Source organism: Protopterus annectens, chromosome 6.part0 (assembly GCF_019279795.1).
Source record: "Protopterus annectens isolate FY-2018-M chromosome 6.part0, PAN1.0, whole genome shotgun sequence".
In the NCBI taxonomy this organism is placed as follows: Eukaryota; Metazoa; Chordata; order Ceratodontiformes; family Protopteridae; genus Protopterus; species Protopterus annectens.
This window is the reverse complement of record NC_056737.1, coordinates 1,979,040,132-1,979,059,242: the sequence shown is the minus strand read 5'-3', so window position 1 is coordinate 1,979,059,242 and position 19,111 is coordinate 1,979,040,132. Positions and strand designations below refer to the sequence as shown.

Here is a 19,111-nt window from a genome sequence, read left to right as displayed (position 1 = left end):
TTATCTCTCTAGCATGGTTCAGATATGAGTTACATTTCAACAAAGGGCATTACAAATGCGCCATGAGTTGAGTTAGTTTACCAATTGATGTTTGTTTACGGCAATTGACTAGATACTGGTAAAACATGTTTGCTTTGACATACTTCCAAGCATGGTGACATAAACAATACATTACAAACCCTGAAGCTATGCAAACAGGTATTGAATACTCAATTAATTCATGAAAAAAACTCACACAACTGAAATGTATTGCTAGCAGTTAATTTTTAAAAAGCAAAAGATAGTCCTGGGATTTTGTAAGTAGATAATATGATGTAATAAAAGTAATTTATGCTTGACACAGTTTATGTCTGAATGGGACTCCTCTTCTTTCCGTCTCTTTTATTAATGTCCCCCTTTCTATTTTCTTTCATAATATGAAATTTAGTAAACTTCGTTAAAAACAGAAATAGGAGTAATTGGTCAGAAAAATACTTCTCAACTGTACTGAATTCCTCGGTATTTACCAATTTGTAGGGCAAAGTAGTAGAGTACCACAAATTTCCGAGTGGCCCCTTTTAATTCCAAATTTTTTTTTTTACTTTTATTTACAGTTTTAAGTTTCAGCTGATGTCATCATGCATCGCCAGCATATCCTGCAATGTCATCCACGTGTAGGGGTGTGAATGATAACATAAGCTTTTTGACGCAGTACATGACTGCCTGTTAGACTCAGAGACTGTGGCGTGAGTTTTTCAAAATGTGGGTGACATTGCTACTAGTACTAGTAGTTGGTCTGTCTAACATTGCCTAGTAAATACAATATGGTTGCTGGGCTGCTGGCAAAAAAGCTCTGGAATCCTGGATAATGCAAGTAGAAAGGGGGACATTAATAAAAGAGACGGAAAGAAGAGGAGTCCCATTCAGACATAAACTGTGTCAAGCATAAATTACTTTTATTACATCATATTATCTACTTACGCTAGCCGATTTAGAGCATTTAAAGCATTTACTGTCTGTTTTTTCCTTGTTTCTGACAAAAAAGAAAAAAAAAAAAAAAAAAAAATATCTCTTGTTTTCCCGCCTTACTGAACTAGAGTAGTCCATTTTCAGAATTTGCTGATCCCTGGGCTTTGTTTTAGTTCCTGTTACTGTTACACATCCTTATTTGGAAGGAAGGAAGTTTCTCTGCTTACCAGTGGGAGTGGGAAGCTCCCTGCTATAAAACATGCTAAACGCGCGTTAGCGCGATTTAGCGCGGAGTTGCCACTGTAGCACACAAGAGCAGCAGTGGTTAATCAGGGTTAAACTATTCGGGCCACCTAAAGTCTACTCTTCAAATTTTCCCTTAAAACAGCCTTCCTTGAACTGTACTACTGATCTTACCAGCATATCCTATAACTAAAAAGTTCATCTCTACTTGATTCCTAAGTAGACTATTCTCTATCTGTAAAACCTAGCACTTGCTCCTACAGTACTTTCTCACCTTGATATAGCACTTTTATTATAGATAGTACCCCACCAGCCTAAAAACCCCTTCTCGATCACCCACATCCCCCGGAGTCTTTTTTTAAGTTTTTGTCTATTCCTTCTAGCATGTCGAGGGATCAGTTGCTAGTGTCCTCTCCTGCTCAGCTGGTGAACCTGGGAATATTGAGGCAATGTTACAATTGCCTCATGTACACAGACAACCCTCTCCTTATCCCACAAAACACAAATACATGTGAGAGATGCAACTATACAGCCAAACTGGAGGCTGAGCTCTCTCAACATAGGACTGGCAAGACCAGACAGGAGGAGAAGGTAACCACACACACCACATACCCAGTCTCACATAGTACTATCACAACTTCAAATCATACACATAAACACACAAAGACATACTCGGAGGCTCTGATCAAAAATCTACCAAAACAGCAGAGGCCACCAAAGCAGACACCCAAACAACTACCACCTCAGGACACAACACATGCAACACATAGACCACACAGTCAGTGTGCCAAACAGTCACAGCCCTTAAGGCAAACACAATGCCAGACACACTCGTCATTGGTGACTCCATAGTCAGACACACTGACGTCCCGCTCACCAGATTGAGTAAGGAGAAGGTCACAGTAAGCTGCCTGTTGGGCGCTAGAATCCGCCACATAACGCAAGCACTCAGGTCTCTCAACAGCAGGTACAAGTACGACTCAGTCATTGTCCACGCTGGTGTAAACAACCTGAGACGTACCACCTTGGACTACATGAAAAGAGACATCGAGGAGCTCTCTGATTATGTAGCCCAGGCAGGTATGACCCTGACCTTGAGCAGTATCCTACCTTCACCAAGAATGATGCCACAATACAGAGATAAGATGATCAGCTTTAATAATTGGCTTAAACTCTGGTGTCATTCAAAGGGGATCCAATGTCTGTCTGCCTGAGATGACATGCTGGACAAGCCACGCTGCTTCGCAAGGGATGGCTTGCACCTGTCACCCCTGGGCTTCCGGATATTGGCAAAGGCTCTTGCCACCCCTATAGTGCCTTTTTTAGGCATGGCTCAAATGCTAAACCTACCAGTGTCTAACACAAAAAGGAAAAAAACTAAGGGTAATGCTGCTCAATGCAGAAGTCTCAACCTCAAGATGCACGCACTCGAGGCCCTTCTCAGTATGGAGAACATCGATGTCTGTGCTGTGACTGAAACCTGGTTCAAGGCTCCTGAGAGCACCCCAGCACTATCAGGTTTTACCTCATATCATGCGTTCGGCCCCAAAATCCGGACAACACCAAGAAAGGAGGGGGGGTGTCCATATTCATCAAGGACACCCACACCTCAAGGTTGGTGGCAACGCATGATGCATCGGAGTCCATCCAGGTGCAATTAACCATAGGCAAGACTGCTCTGCAATTTGTAGCATGTTACAGGCCACCCTCTCAAACTCAGGAACCTCACATAGCTTTCCTGAAAACACTGAAGGGGATAAATGTATCTCCAAACACCATCATACTAGGTGACTTCAACTACCCTAATATAGACTGGGATCACTACGCAAGCCCAAACACTCTAGCCCAAAGGTTCCTGGAGTTCATAAACTCAAATGCCATGGAACAACTAGTCACCATCCCCACAAGAGGTGAAAACATACTTGATCTCATCATCACGAACATGGGATCACAATGTTCAACACCGGAAGTATACCCCTCACTGGTGAGATCAGATCATAAACTAATCTCACTGGAGGTCCTCATCCCGCCCCCACCTGAGATAAAAAAGACCACAGTGAAGAACTTCTCAAAAGCCGACTTCACACTTCTAAAGACTAGTGTGGTCTCCTTTAAGGCCCCCGAGCCAGCGGAAAACATTACTCAAGCCGCTGAATCACTTACAAATGCCTTCTACCAGCATCTACAGGACTGCATGGATCAGGCAATCCCAAACAAAACAAAGACTCTTTGTACCAAAGGCAAGCGTCCAGTCTGGTGGACCCCAGCCATAAACAAGCTCTACAACAAAAGGAGGAAGCTACTACAAGATAGAGCAAAATCCTTAAAAGGTAAGACACCTTTGATCATTATAAGTAAAAAACTAAGAGCTCTCATAAAATCATCCAAGGCAAATTTTGAGAGAAAAATCGCTAAGGACTCAAAAGACAATCATAAGGCCTTCTTTAGCTATGTCAGAAACCTGGGAGGAAACTCCCAGATATGCTCAGAATTAGCTCAAAATGATGTGAAAATTACTGAACCTACAGACATTGCCAACATACTGGCTGACAGGTTCAGTGCAAACTTCTCCCCCCCCCAAAAGGAGAGATATCTATACCAGAGGATTGTAGCCCCCCAAACATCTCTAATGCCCAGATGAAAACTGCTCTCTCCAAGGCGAAAAACACAGCATCCATGGGACCGGATGGTGTCCCCGGCTGTGTGCTCCACGAACTCAATGAGGAATTAAACCCGCAGTTAGGACAGCTGTTTAATCTTAGCCTCACCTCAGGATACGTACCCAAGGAGTGGCGCACGGCAACTGTGGTCCCACTTCACAAAGGCGGTGCCTCCACCGACCCTGGAAATTACCATCCCATCAGCTTGACACGCCTGATCTGCAAAGCTATGGAGAGGATCATAATGGAACTCATAAATAAAGACATAGGGAACTTGCAGACTTTGGACCAACCCAGTTTGGCTTTGTCAAAGGCAGATCATGCCTTTTAAACTTGGTTGACTTTTTCGAAACAGTCACCAAGGCCATTGATGAGGGAAAGACAGTCCATACAGCCTACCTCGACCTGGCAAAGGCTTTCGACACAATACCCCACTCAGGTATCATTGAAAAACTCATCAGCTTAAATGTAAACCCATACATCACAAGATGGGTTGCAAACTGGCTGAGTGACAGAACCCACAGGGTCAGAGTTGCTGGCGCCATGTCAGACTCAAAGCCTGTCACAAGTGGTGTACCACAGGGCTCAGTCCTGGGCCCACTCTTGTTTGGCATCTACTTTTCTGAAGTACAAGCAAACACAGGAGGGTTATGGCTGACAAAGTTTGCAGATGACTGCAAACTGGGTGCCATAGTCGAGAACACATCTGACACAGATATCCTTCAGAAGGGTCTCACAGAAACGGATAACTGGTGCCAGATCCATGGCCTAAAGTTAAACGCCAAGAAATGCATAGTCATACCCTTCGGGAAAAACAAGGTTACCCCTAGCTACCATATAGGTGACAATCCACTGAGCACAGAAGAGGTTATCAGGATCTGGGGACCCAGGTTGACAGTAACCTTCGCTTGACACTCACGTTGCTAAAGTAGTTAGGAAGACCTTCTACATTGCCCACCTGATCATGAAGGGATTCACATCTAGATCAAGGAGGTCATTGTCCCCTGTACTCATCACTCATCAGACCAATGATTGAGTACAATGCCCCATTCGGAATGTATCTGACCTGACACCTGCAGCAGCTGGAAAGGCCCCAAAAGTTCGTCACCAAAAGGATAAAGGGTCTCAAAAATATGTCTTATGCTGCCCGACTGAAAGAACTCCAGCTCTATTCAGTCACTTACCGCTTGCTCAGAGGTGACCTGTGCCTGACATACAAGGCCATGTCAAACCCAGATTTGATGAACATGCTTCACCTCAAAAAATCTAGATCCCTCAGAACTACAAGGGCGCGAGACTTAAACCTTGACACGGTTATTAATAGGACATGCTGGAGGGACAGATTCATCACCCAGAGACTCCCTATGCTGTGGAACGAAATCCTGGTACATGTGAGGCAGAGCACCTCGCTGGCCTTGTTCAAAAGAAATCTTGACCAATGGATGGGAGATCGCAGATATACCCCAGGGATTACCTCAGTGTCACTGCTTGACAGAGGCACAACAAAATAATGGGCATAGTTTCCTTCAAACTAAAGGGGTGGCGAAAGCCACAAAACTCTGGGCTAGGCTTATAAATGCCCTTGAGCAGATAGCCTAGTATGAACCTATGAACCTAACCTATGAACCTATTCACAGTCCGTGGAGTAGTTTGTGGTCATTAGTGGACAGTCAGTGTATGGTACCAGCTGTAAAGTTAGGGATGGTCCAATCAGGAGGATGAAGGGGTATGTTGAAGTCACACCCATTGCATTTCTGTTTCTGTTGTTAGTGGTTTTCAAGGTAACTTTTTGGAACCTCTGGATTGTCATCACTCTTTGGTTTGGTAACTTTCCTTTCTAGGGCATTGCTTTCTACAGCAAGTGTATATTGATTTTGTGTAAATGGTAATATGTTTCTATTAATACGGCCATCTCATGCTCCTTCATTGCAATGCTAATGTGAATATAGTACAGATAAATTTCTTCCTGAGTGTGTGCAACCAGAGTTTGGCACCCACTGCTTGGAGATTACATATTTACTGTCTTTGCTGGAATGACTGTGTTACATGCTTGTAGATTGCTGTATTAGTTGTTATATTTCTACATGCCTATTTGTTCTGCTCTGCATTTTGTCCACTGCAATATTACATTTTTTCAAGTAGTTTTATGCATCTAAGGGATGCTGTTGTTGCATGTGGGGCTTGTATTTCTACTCTAACGTTTGCGAGTAATTCTGCAAGTTTGCAATTACCTTCTATTATGCAGTTTGTTTTTTCAGGAGCTTATTGCACTGTGATTTTTCTTGGTCCATAGCCATTTCAGCTTAATAACAGCCTCCTCATACACTTTCAGTGCATACCTCTCAAGTGTACCTCATTACAAGGAACATTCCTCATTTGGAGTCTTAAAAAGTTCATGTTCCTCGAAGTTCCATGTTGAAAGGGTCTGTCACATATTCAGTGTTAACACATTTTTTAATGGATATCCATGGTAGGGTTGCCACATTTTCAAATGGCCAAAGTGGGACATTTTCAGGACACACATCAGATTTTACAGGCCGACACATACCCATGGTCAGTACAAAGGATAGAACTTAACTTTTTTGCCTAAATAAAAACTTATTCTTGTAGCAGTTTAGTTGCTTATTCTGTTTCTTGTAACATTTAGGTATTTTAGATACAGAAATAACTATTTTATGCAACTATTACATAAAATATGGGACATAATTATGTCCTACAATCTCAGGACATTTGCCATTTTTAATATTTTTTGTCAGGACACAACTGCTCAAAGAGGGACTGTCCCTCGCAAAGTGGGACAGGTGGTAACCCTAATCCATGGTAAATAATGAATTGTATTAATTCATTAAAATAATTATTCCATAAGTAAAAATTATACATTTTACCCATCCTACGAGCTTCCTAGCTGAAGTTGTTAGTAAGCTCTTAATAAGTTTTCCACATTTTGCCCACTTGTTCCACATTATGAGAGCTATTGTTCCGTATTTTCTAGATGGAAGGCTGAGAGCTAAGCTTCAGTGCTTGTGATTACTTTCATGCCAGAAACCTGGCATTTCTTCAGTGTGAAAGCATTGTTTTTCATAGAACTTTGTTTGTTTTATGCTGTGCTGCCTGTTCGACTTGTTTGTCTTCTGCATTATTCATTTTGGTTCAATCAGCTTTTTCCGTAACATTTGGTTTTCTTGTATTACATATCATTATTTTCCCCAGGTCTGTGCAGTTGATTTAATTTCTAAATGAATAAATACATGCTTGCCTGCATCTAACCCTCCAATGTAGTTCTCTTCCAAAGGGGGGAAAAAACAATACTAATTATTTGGTTACAAGTGACATTCTGCTGTTCTTCTCTTTGAAAAGGGTCAGACTTTAAGCAAAAATTAAATAAAAAAAGCAGAATTTACTGACAGCATAGATTTGTGGAAGGTGCTTCAAAAATCAAAACTCTGCTGCTGTTTTGAGTCTCAGATTATTGAGTTGACATCTTCTTTTGCTGGGCTTGATGTTTTTACAGCTGGAGAGGAGTGCAGTTGAGTTGTAGGAGACCAGTAATAATTTTGAGATACCTTCTCCATTAGGGATTTGGACTGGAGGTGAGGGACGTGACTGATATTCCCTGGTGAAAGGTAATTACATCTTTCATAATTTTCTTAAACTTGTTAATAGTAGTTTTAGGTGGACTATAAATACATTCCAGTGTAATTCTTTGAAACACTGTGATTGTCCCATGATGGTTTGCATTTATTAATTCTTGTACTGATTTATACTTTTATTTTCTGTAGCACTGGTATGCCATTATGTTCAATAGTAGGTCTTGCAAAACAGTGAAAGTTCAGGAGGTAAACAAAGCTCTGAGAAATAGATTTCTTAATAGCATTGATGATGATGGTGATAGAAAACAGACATTTGAATACTTTGTTATAAAGCATGGTAAAGAAATGCTAACATGTTTAATAAAGGCATAACTAAAAAGAACAATAGCTACTGCCCGAAAAAAAAAATATGCATACTTTGTGTTTTAATATTTTCTCTGTTCTTCAATTCCTGTTTGAATGTTGGTGGTATCCCACAATTCTGTTGGAGAGGGTAGGGATTACATAATTTTGTATGCAAATTTTATGTTAATCAGTGTACAGATTTTTGGCCAGTTGTGCCTACTTTTTATGGGCTTTTCTCCATATGTTTGATGTTTCCAGGCTGAGAGGCATTGTTGGAAACAGATGATAGAAGTCGCCAGTTTTTTGCTTCTAACAATTTTTATCTTGTACTGTATCAGTTGTATCCTCTGTACTACTATTATGTATGTATTTTGCATTCTGTGTATTACTATTATGTATTTTTACTCTCTGTATTTACTTTGATTTTCTGTACTATTCTGGTGTTTTCTCCCCAGGACTCCACTGAAAACAGGCTCGTCATGACACAATGGACTATCTTGGCAAACAAACTGCAAATAAAATAAATAAAAAAAACATCAAGCATTTTGATATTTATTAATCTGTTCAACAAATGTATGGTTTATTACTAAGAAATTCACTTTGGGGTCAATGTGTTGCAGAAAAGGAGATACAGTAAGTCTATTAGCCCGTGTAGTGTGTGGAGGGGTAATATGCTCACTTGATTGATGAAAATTTTGACATGAGATTTGAAAAGTACTGTTTTTTATGTTTGTTTATTTTGGCCATTTTGCTGGAAGTCAGAGATGTTAGCATTCAGTGCTCCATGACTGCATATTCCTGTATGCATCCCACTTTATGGCTATTGTATGCCTTCCACTGCCCATAATAAACCAAGTAGGCAGGAAAACAGAAAGAGAAAATGTGGAAGTGTAAACATGTACCTCAGAATGACATATAAATGCTACAATGTAGGCATAGTTACCTACGATGCTGGAAAGAGAAGTTTTCTGATTTGGAACTGATAAAGCAAAAGCAATGAGATAAAACTGGACAAAATAAACATAATTCCTTATATTAAATATGTTTAAATCAAACATTGGAATTACATAAAAATGAAACATACCAACAATTTTAGGTGTTCTGTAGTGTCTTCATAAAGTTGTTTTTTTGCACCGTATGGGTTTTTCTGGATTTTGTCTGTATCTTCAGCTGATAGTTCTGGCACTAGTAACTCTGAATAAAATATTTAATGAAAGGCAGATATAGTAATCACATTTTGTAAGGAACAACATGATGTGTACATAAGTAATGATGTATTACTCAATGGAGAGCATGTACTTCCAAGAATATTCTGTATATTGAAACTATTTGGTTCCTGTCATTAAGCAGCATGTGTTACATGCCCAGGAACTGTGCTGTTTATATCAATGCTACAGTTCAACATGCAATGTTTCTTACACTAGTGAAATACCAGATTTAATAAAATACTGAACTAAGGTCATGTTCATTTTTGTTGCTGGGGGTGATTAAGGCCTCACATTACCATCAGGACAGTTTATTGAATACTGCCTTCAGCAAACATGTAATCCATTCTCAATGCTGGCTTAATCAGTAAGTATATTTCTGTCATTTGAATAACTTTTACATCATCATCCTGTCCTGTGCAGACTGAGGCATATTGTGTTCAGAAGGAGTTCCCATGTACACAGTGTGGCCACATGAAATACTTTGTGGCTTTCACAAACTAACTCATATTTCTTTATATCATGCCACATTTTCAGAGTAGCATCCTTTTGTCTAGTTCACGCTGAAAATATAAGTTCTGTCATCGATATCCCTTAAGCCTCCCCAGATGAAACTAGCCAGAACTCCTATTTTACTTTTTGAAAAGTACATAGAATAATTATCAGAAAGAGGAAAGTACATATATCACAATTTATAAAATGCCAAGGGACCTTACCTGAAGTCTTCAAATTATCTATTTCTTCCTCTGACACCATTTCCGCATCTTCTTTGCCACTGTGAATGAAAAGAAAAAGCATTATTTCAAGTCCATCTTTATCTCTGGCCAACGAGTTACAAAGTAAACGTGTACTGTTTAAATATACGCATACAACACTGACCAAAGCATTAGCAATGTATGAGAGCAACATTTCAAAAAGTTTAAACCTCAAAATGATGCTTATGGGCTTTTAAATGGCATTGAATGTATTGAAAATAACTTCAAGGCTAATGTAGAATCCATAGCCGGCCTTAGGCATAGGCTAACTAGGTGGCCGCCTAGGGCACCACTGTAGTAGGGGCTCTTTTCCAGTATTTATTTCTTGTAGGTAGACTAGGATAGGGGCACTGGGTGGTGTGGTGGTGGGGTGCCGTGTAGCTCTTTTGCCTAGGGCATCAGTTGAACTAAGGCCGCTCCTGGTAGAATCAGTTTAAATTAATAGTTTGGTATAATTTTCAAATGTAAGATAAGCTACTCTGTTCCATCCTTGTATTTATTTATTACTTGAGCATACAACACTGTGAGATAATAACCTTTCTTAGCAGAACATTCCAAGTGGCCATCTATCTTTTAGAAAATATGTTTTATTCTATCCTTATGTGATGAAACTGCCACACAGTCAAGCATAGAACCTTATGTAGTTCATGGAGCACCATATTTTCTTTCTGAAATAAGTAAGGAGATAAGCCTGTTAAGTGCTTCCCTAGAGCAAGACCGATCCTAACAGTGCTTAGGACTGCTAAACACTAGGTACTGTTAATATCAGGTCTTAACCCTGAGGCGAACATTGGACAGTGCTGGTGTGCAAAAAACAGTTGCAGAAGGTAAAACAGCTTTTAAATGAAGTTTCTAAAAGGTATTATAAACTGTTTTACCTTCTGCCAGAAGAGTACTTTGTTTCTGCTTGGGATACTCTTCAGCTGCTCCTGAAAGTCTCTGATTTCGCTTCATTTTTTGTTTTGCCCTTTCCCTCATAATATTGTTAATTTTCTGGTAAACCTCTTAGGATTATGTTCAGCCAATAAAGTCAGACATTAAAGTTTCATACCTCTTATTACTCTGAAAATACATATTGATGCAAAACTTGTTGTAATAACTTTAAGTGAATTGCTTATAAAACTTTCTATAACTGGAAATACAGAAGTCAAACTCTCAGTGAAAATATGACTCAAATGCAACCACTCGGATTTCATTTATTACAAGCACATTTTGCTGAAAACTATAAACTCTGAATCCAGAACTTCAAAGGATTCCTCACTGCAAGTAGTTTAGCTGAAAATTTTAAGAGGTTCATTCGGCTGCACGTGAAAATATTTAGTCAAAAATAACTTTCAAATGGGTGTCTCCAATATATGTCTACAACAGGTGTAAATGGACGCAGGGATTGTCGGGTATATTACATAAACGAACTATCAAAATGTCGAGTACAACATACTCGGCACACTTTGATCACGTGTTCATGTAATCAAACCCTACAAACCCTGAAAAATACAAAATCGAAAGATTTTGTTTGTCCCACACCTTCCCTATACTAACATACAACACACATACATACAAACAATGCATACAAACCCCTATACACTCACATCATTCAAACACTTAAATGCATACACAAACACACATACTTTTAAAATAAAGTGGGGGGCTTTGCCCTCCACACCCCCCTAACTAAATATACCAACTCCAAGATCACTGTACATTGGGGAAAGGGCAATTTCCCAGTAATCACAAAGAAACAATTACCGGGAAATTGTCCTTTCCCCAATGTACAACAATCTCGGAGTTTGTATATTAAAGAAATCAGCCTCTTACGTAGCCATTTCAAACAGTGTAGTGTGTTTATGTCACACACTACACTGACTAGGAAGGCCAACCAAAACATTTTGGAACTCCAGATTTCAACATTTGGAGTCTCCAATTACATGAACGATCGATCAAAGTGTGTCAAGTATCTTGTACTCGACATTTTGATCGGTCTTTCATGTAATATAGACCCGGATTGTCCTGTTGGGTGTAACCTCTAATTATAAGAGCTAAGCATTATACACTATCTGAGAACTCAGCTGTTAAAAAGAAATTACATCATTTCGGAATGTTGCTATATTAAGTTTTAAAAGTTTGACTGTCATATGGTCGACACCATATGATCAAATTTTAGAAGGTTCGAACGTTTTAATGGAGATCTCCATACAGCACAGAATGGGAAGATTTCCCTTTTTTGCACTGTAGTGCGATCTTAGAGTTGGTATATTTAAAGAGCGGGGAGTGTGGGGGGGCAAGGGGGATTGCCCCCCTGCTTAAAACATTCAAGCAGGTTATTTGTGTAGTTTATTTTTTTATTAGATTTTCGAACTGTTAAAAGTTCAAATCTTATGGTGTCGACCATATGACGTTCGAACTTTTGAAAGTTTGATTATCTGCTATAGACCCAATTAACAATAGACAGCTGTTTAAGTAGAAATAAAATAAAACAATGTATATCTAAGGTAAAATTGAGGTAATGATACTCTACCTTATTATAAAATTGTATTTAGTTGTATCTGTATATGACTCTTGTGTATTCCTTCATCTTTTCTATACTATGATTAATTGTACTATACTATGTTTCATAAATGAGGAGCTTTTCTCCCTGGGCTTCTGCTGAAAAAGGACTTGTGCCCAGTTGGACTTTCCCAGTAACCAAATGTAAAATAAAATGTGATTAGATGCTGTAGAAATTAGACCATACTTTCTTGGCCTGTATGTTATTTTTAAGCCTTTTTACATGATATAGTGATAGAAAGTGATGAAATATCTTCAAAAATATTTATACAGACTGCAAAGGAGTACATTTGCTTTTAAGGCTTTCTATGATTGGAAATACAGAAGTCAAACGTTCAGTGGAAATATTACTCAACTGTAACCACTTGGATTTATTTTATTACAAGGACATTTTGTTGAAAACTGGAAGCTTTGAATCCAGAACTTTGCTGGAATCCTCCCTGTTAGTACATTAACTGAAGAATTTGTGAAGTTCATTGTACTGCAGTCCTAGATGTTATGACAGAATAATTTGTCATATAATAAATTACACAATGGCAGACTGTTAACAGAAATAAATCTGACCTTAGCTAAAGCCACAGATGTGGATAAAGCTAGTGAAATTACTACAACATATTAAAAGCATTAACTGATGAAACAGAGCATATGTATGATAAAATATGAGTTACACAATGAGCAGTTTTCAGAAATAAAGCTAGAAAGTGTTTCAAAGTAACAGATACAAAAAAGAATGCCAGAAAGCAATTTATTGTTACAAAGAAAGCATCCAAAATGGAGACATACACACAATTAAGGCTTATGGTAGGTACTGCAGTAAGTGTGACAGGTGGCCGTCTTGCATTTAACCCAATTCCACTGAGTCTGTGCTACAAAAAGGCATTTACAAAGAACTGTGACAGCAAAACTAAATGTGCTGAAAGCAATTTGCATACTGCTGAACAGAAATCAGAACATGAGCTGCTTGTGGGTACTATGAAAGATAAAAGTCTCAATCAAGTGAAGTCCGAAAATGCAACTTCGATGCAACGAGGCAGATTTACCAGGCTTACAGTTAGGATGAAATGCTAAGAATTAATGGGTAGAGTCAGGAACTTAAACTTCATATAGGTTGTTGTTCTTCTTTTCCCGGTTAGGGGTCACCACAGCAGAAACTGCAGTCCGCTAATGATTGGCAGTAGATTTTTTATGGTGCCAAGTTGCCAGCCCGACACCCAACCTTCAGCGAAGGCACACCCATTCATGCATGTCTTTTGGAGACCACTCGACCGTGGGGAGTACATGCAGAGTCCAAACAGAAGGCACTCCAGCTGAGAATCGAACAGGAGAATCTCTTGCTGTGAGGCAACAATGCTACCACTGTACCACCGCGGCTTAATATAAAATATCTTGCCTAAAGACACTTTTAAAATGTTGAATCCGTTTGGCAGTTCTGAGACAGAACTGACTACTGTCAGTTGTTAATCTTTTCTTGCCACTGAGTAAACAATGAGATAAAAAATACAGACATTTCAGTATAAAAAATTCTGAATTACAGACTTCTTTCTCAAACAGTGTCATGACATTGTGTCATGCATCCTTTAGATAAGATGTTACAGCACTGTCCCATCTGTCTGATTCAGTGGTAGCTCAGGTGGATGTAAAAGATTCCACAGCACTTACTGAAAATTGTACTGAATGTTTCTTGGTTCCCTGGCCAAATTTCCCCCAGTCAGTAAGAATAACACCTTGGATCTCCCCAGAAAAGCAGCCATTGGCCAGGTAGGACTAACCTGATTAACAAAGTGTAAATAAAACAAAATAAATAAGACAATTGTCCTTGCATTTTGGATTGTGCAGCTTATGAGAAAATAAAATGATACATGTATATACATTTATAAATATATAAATTGTAAACTCTCTCTCTCTCTCTCTCTCTCTATATATATATATATATATATATATATATATATATATATCTGTAGAGACAGAGAGAGAGAGAGACAGAGATATATAGATATTTATATATCTACATTTGTCTATATCTAAAATCACGCACACACACACACACACACACACACACACACACACACACACACACACACACACACACACACACACACACACACACACACACACACACACACTCACATTTATGGATGTACTTCAAAACACCAAAACACAAGAGTACACAAATGTTGAAAGGATAAACATGAATCCCAAAAGAAAGAAAGCCAAAACACAGAAAAAACAAAATACAGATTTTTTTTTTTGCCAGGGAGCAAGCACCCCTGTACCCCCATGTGGATGGTTGTGCCCCCAATCCCCTGCTAAATATATATATGACAACTCTGAGACTCATTTATAGTGGGAAAAGGACAAATGGACAAATGCTCCGGCTTTGCAGAAACAATCAAATGAGTTTCAATCACTTCTGTAGGCATAAAAAACATTCAACGTTACGAACATTCAATCAGATATATGAGTCCCATATATATATATATATATATATATATATATATATATATATATATATATATATATATATATATACAGATCTAGAATATAGATATGGGTATAACTATAGATATAGATGTATATATAGATATGCACATATACATTTACAGTGTAAAAGCAAAGTCAACATGTGTTCGAAGTGCTACAAAAACTTTTCAGATACTTTAGAAAGCCAATAACAATGATATCTCACATGATTATTCTTTCTGTTTTTACAGGATTAGGAAGCATGTCAAGAGAACAGAACAGAACATACAAATAAATCAAAATGGCATGCCATTGATTTGTACTGCAAAAATAATCCAATTTCTCTCAGAAATATAGCAAAAAAGAAACTAGAAAGAAGTGAAAGCCTAGGAATTGTAAAGAATCAACTGAAGAGAAACAGAATGACTGAATTATTTTATCACTTTTGTAAAGAAAGAAAATATTTTTTTTACCATTGCTTACAACTGAAGAAGTAGTCTCACTAATGGCAATTGACAAGTTTTTTTCAATACTAAATGTAAAACATCATTTTTGCTACATAAAGCTACAAGAAGTAAACATTTAATACACCAACATGAAGGTGCAATGTCCTTAGTCTCCCATTTGGTATTTTACAAGCACTAAAACAATTCCAAAAAAGCTGTCTCTCAAGTAAATTGTGTCTTAGAAGATATTGTATACACAACTGATGATCCAGTAGTGTGGTATTAGCTAGAAAAGCAATGACAAGAGACTGATTCAGAAATTAAATACATTAAGGAAGAATAATTTCAAGATAAGCAAGATTAAATGCACAATACGAATACAGAATCTAAAATACATCGGTCATATTGAAATTTAACTTTCTGAAAATAGTGCAATTTCTTGCAAAATCTGTGCCTGCATTGTCTGTCAAAACCATGCTCTTGGAAAGCTGCTATGATAAGGTGTGGCTATGGAATAGAGCTTACGAACAGGAAAATAGAGCAGAAATGCTGATAAACCTAGTTACAGGTATTTCATCATTAAAGTACTTTGAAAAGAATATGCCAATTAAATTTCTAGCAGATGCAAATCATAACTTTGTAGGATATGTACAACAGACACTATAAAAATAATAAACTGCAATAAAAACCATACACAGAAGTATTTGAATTTATTAAGAACAACAATATATGATTCACTTAAAGATAAAGCTTCAGTCTTTTAAAACTGGTCTTAAATAGCCATGTACTGTTGATTAACATATCTACTCAACCAGTTAAATAAATTACAATACAATTACTTCAACAAATGCATTCATGTGCCCTTTAAAATAGGCATAGAAAAGACATCTTGCTTATTCCTATGTTTTTACATGCATAAAACACATGTAGTGTTTTTGGTTTCCTGGGCCAATAATTTATTAGACGGATAACCACCTTTTATATTTTTGTAGAACCTCCCTAATTCGTAAAATATAAAGCATTTTACAATTTACTCTTCTTGATATCTGTTTGTTTATTTTTTACTTATTTATTTTCATTTCTTGATCGGTGAAATCGGAATGGATGTTGAATGCCTTTTCACTGGAGGCCTGGCCAGTAAAGCCCCATAGATATAATGTAAAACAAGATACAATTTAAATTAACAAAGGTACTTTAAACATTAATGTCACCTTTGACAATGTTGTATTAGAAAATGATGCTCACAAGCATAATGAAATGGTTTACATCACAAAGCAAAGTTTTATTTATTTATTTTTAACATATTTGTGTAATACTATATACCAAACATATTTTGCATTATGTAAGTACACCTTTTTTGTTTGGAAGATGGAAAGAAAGTTCTGTGATGGAATTCTTTAACATGCTTATTATATTAGGAACGACCATTAACATAAGTGCCTTAGCTTAGCGTGTTTCTAAAATTAAGTGTACATAAATTGTTGGACCCTATGTTTGCTTATTAGGTGAGCAAAAAGATTATGAAGCAATGGAATGATTGATATTGCCACAAATTATGGAGCATACTTTAGATGTCTGAGGGGGGACTGACAGATGTGCAGGCCGGTATTGAGGCCAAGCACTACATGATAGGCCTATGGAAGGTAATTCAGGAGGGTGTCAAGTCCTACAACCAGATGGTCATGTGAGTTGTGCAAAACCAGTTGGCTGCCATAGGAGATATGCAAAACTAGACCAGTATGACTGTTGTCTTTAATGATAGTGATACAGTGCAAGTGAAACTATGCAAGTACTGAAGAGCAGACCAGTTTTTTGGCAGTTGTATCATTTTTAAAATGTGATATCAAAGGCATGAGCATACATAAATGCTCATGGACTTATATATATATATATTAGTGTAGAATTAGCTGCAATGAATAGTCCATGTCTGTTATTGTAAAGGTGATTTTTTTATGGTGCAATTATATCTGACAGCCCAATGACACCAAGGTGTGCAATAGAACCTTTCACTATATGATTTGCCCACATAGCCACACCAATACTCTATACACAGACAGCATGCTATGTCACTGCTGTGCATCCTGGATACAATTTGCATCATCACTGCATGTTTTAGAAATGGAAGACATCTAAAGAGTGTCTCATGCAACCTATGGGTGAGCCATTAGATGATACTGTGGAGATGCCTTTTTTACCTTAGCATGAATGTAACACACTGCCCAGTGTTTTCTCAGCACACAGTTCTCTCTACTATGACCCCTGGGAAATGTGAAGATGATAATAGATGCATCACAGAAAACTTTCAACTGTCTATCATTAGTGTATGGTAATCTCTGTAGAAAATTGTGGACAGGTCATGCAATGGTCATGCTAGTTTAGGAGGTCACAGCATGGCAACTTCCTCGTGTTCATATCATGCTGTTTTCTGTGTCTCCAAATATTATGTCACAGTTTATAATTCTGTACCAGAGGGTGACACTTTGCTTGTCCTAATGTGTACAATGATATCTGTTGCTGGTGTTGGTTCTAGTACTGCTGCATCCTCTTAGCTGCTGAAATGTCTTATGCTTGTCAATATTAAAACTGTTGTGGTGGCTGCAAGTTGTGTGTGAGGATGACCCAGCTGTCCTGCTTGTTTACATTTCATCATATTGTACATCACAGCTCAGAGTGCAGACATGTTTTCTGACTTTTAGTGTTGTATACTGTGTAATGTCACAGGAGTGGGTTGAGTCATTAGAAATGTGCTGCAAATTGCCCAAATGCTCCCTCCAGGAAATCTCTTATCTGACTGTGTGCCACGTCATATCTACAGCTATCTCAGGATGATATATATCGATAAGATGACCTGCATTTGTAATGCATCACTGACATGACCTATAATGTTAACAGTGCCGATTATAGCTGTCCTACAACATACACTGATATAGACAATGCTACATACACTGGCAGATCTGCCCTGAAGAGACTTTGTTAGTTAAAGTGCCAGATTGAAACATGAAACCTTTGGAAACAATGGAAACCATACACAGAGCTGCTGAACCTGCCTTGTTGCATGACTCCTATATTGCTCTTACCAGTTAAATGTATATTGTATCACATACCAAGCATGTGACATGCCCCTATACAACTATACCTATACAAAACTATACCCAGATTCCATAATGCCATAATTATACTGTATCTCTATCTGGTAATGGGACTATCATATATTTTAAAATCTCAGAGGAATGGGGGTGTGGCTTGGATGGCAAGCTGAAAGCAGCAGAATTCTTGAGCTCTGCAGTCTTCATTTTTTCCTGACAGGATTTTTTTATTTAATTTCACCAACAAAGACCTGAAACTCCTAAAATCAGATTCTGGAAATCACAGGCTGCAAGCTGGTATAATTTTTAAGCTAACATTTTCATATTTTCCTTTCAAACTATCAAATAGAAGGGGCATTGCAACCACATTCACAAAGGAAGATGAGCAGCTCCAAGTTTTCACAGCAAGAAACTCCAATGAAGAAAGAAATACAGACAATCCTTACTACAGTTCAAGACTTTGTGGGTAAAATAAACAAATTAAACTTAAAAGTGGACAATATAAAAGAAGATAATACCAAACAAATAACCTTATTAAATGAAGTTCTTAAACAACAATCTGCCCAGATTGCTGCTTTGGAAGATTCTCTAACAGATATAGACTACAGATTAACAAAAAGAGAGAAAAACATAGACTTTCTTCTTCAGGAAAACACCATACTCATTGAAAAGATAGACTACATGGACAACAGAACCAGGAGAAACAATATAAAAATCTATGGCATCCTGGAACAGAAGGAGGTGGTCAATATGATTAATTTCTGGATTTTTTGATTCCTAAACTCCTAAACCTACCTGAAGCACTATCGTTCAGGACAGAAAGGGCACA

General features: G+C 37.9%; 1 protein-coding gene across 1 annotated transcript in view; it reads right to left on the bottom strand.

Moving 5' to 3' along the window:
• LOC122804038 overlaps nt 1-19,111 on the bottom strand; it is a 712,415-nt gene that overhangs the window by 69,107 nt on the left and 624,197 nt on the right. Inside the window, exons 2-3 of the mRNA XM_044073715.1 lie at nt 9,708-9,766; nt 8,871-8,980 (exon numbers count right to left, since the gene is read on the bottom strand). Coding sequence (XP_043929650.1) covers nt 8,871-8,980; nt 9,708-9,766 — 169 coding nt within the window. The remainder of the gene's footprint in view (nt 1-8,870; nt 8,981-9,707; nt 9,767-19,111) is intronic.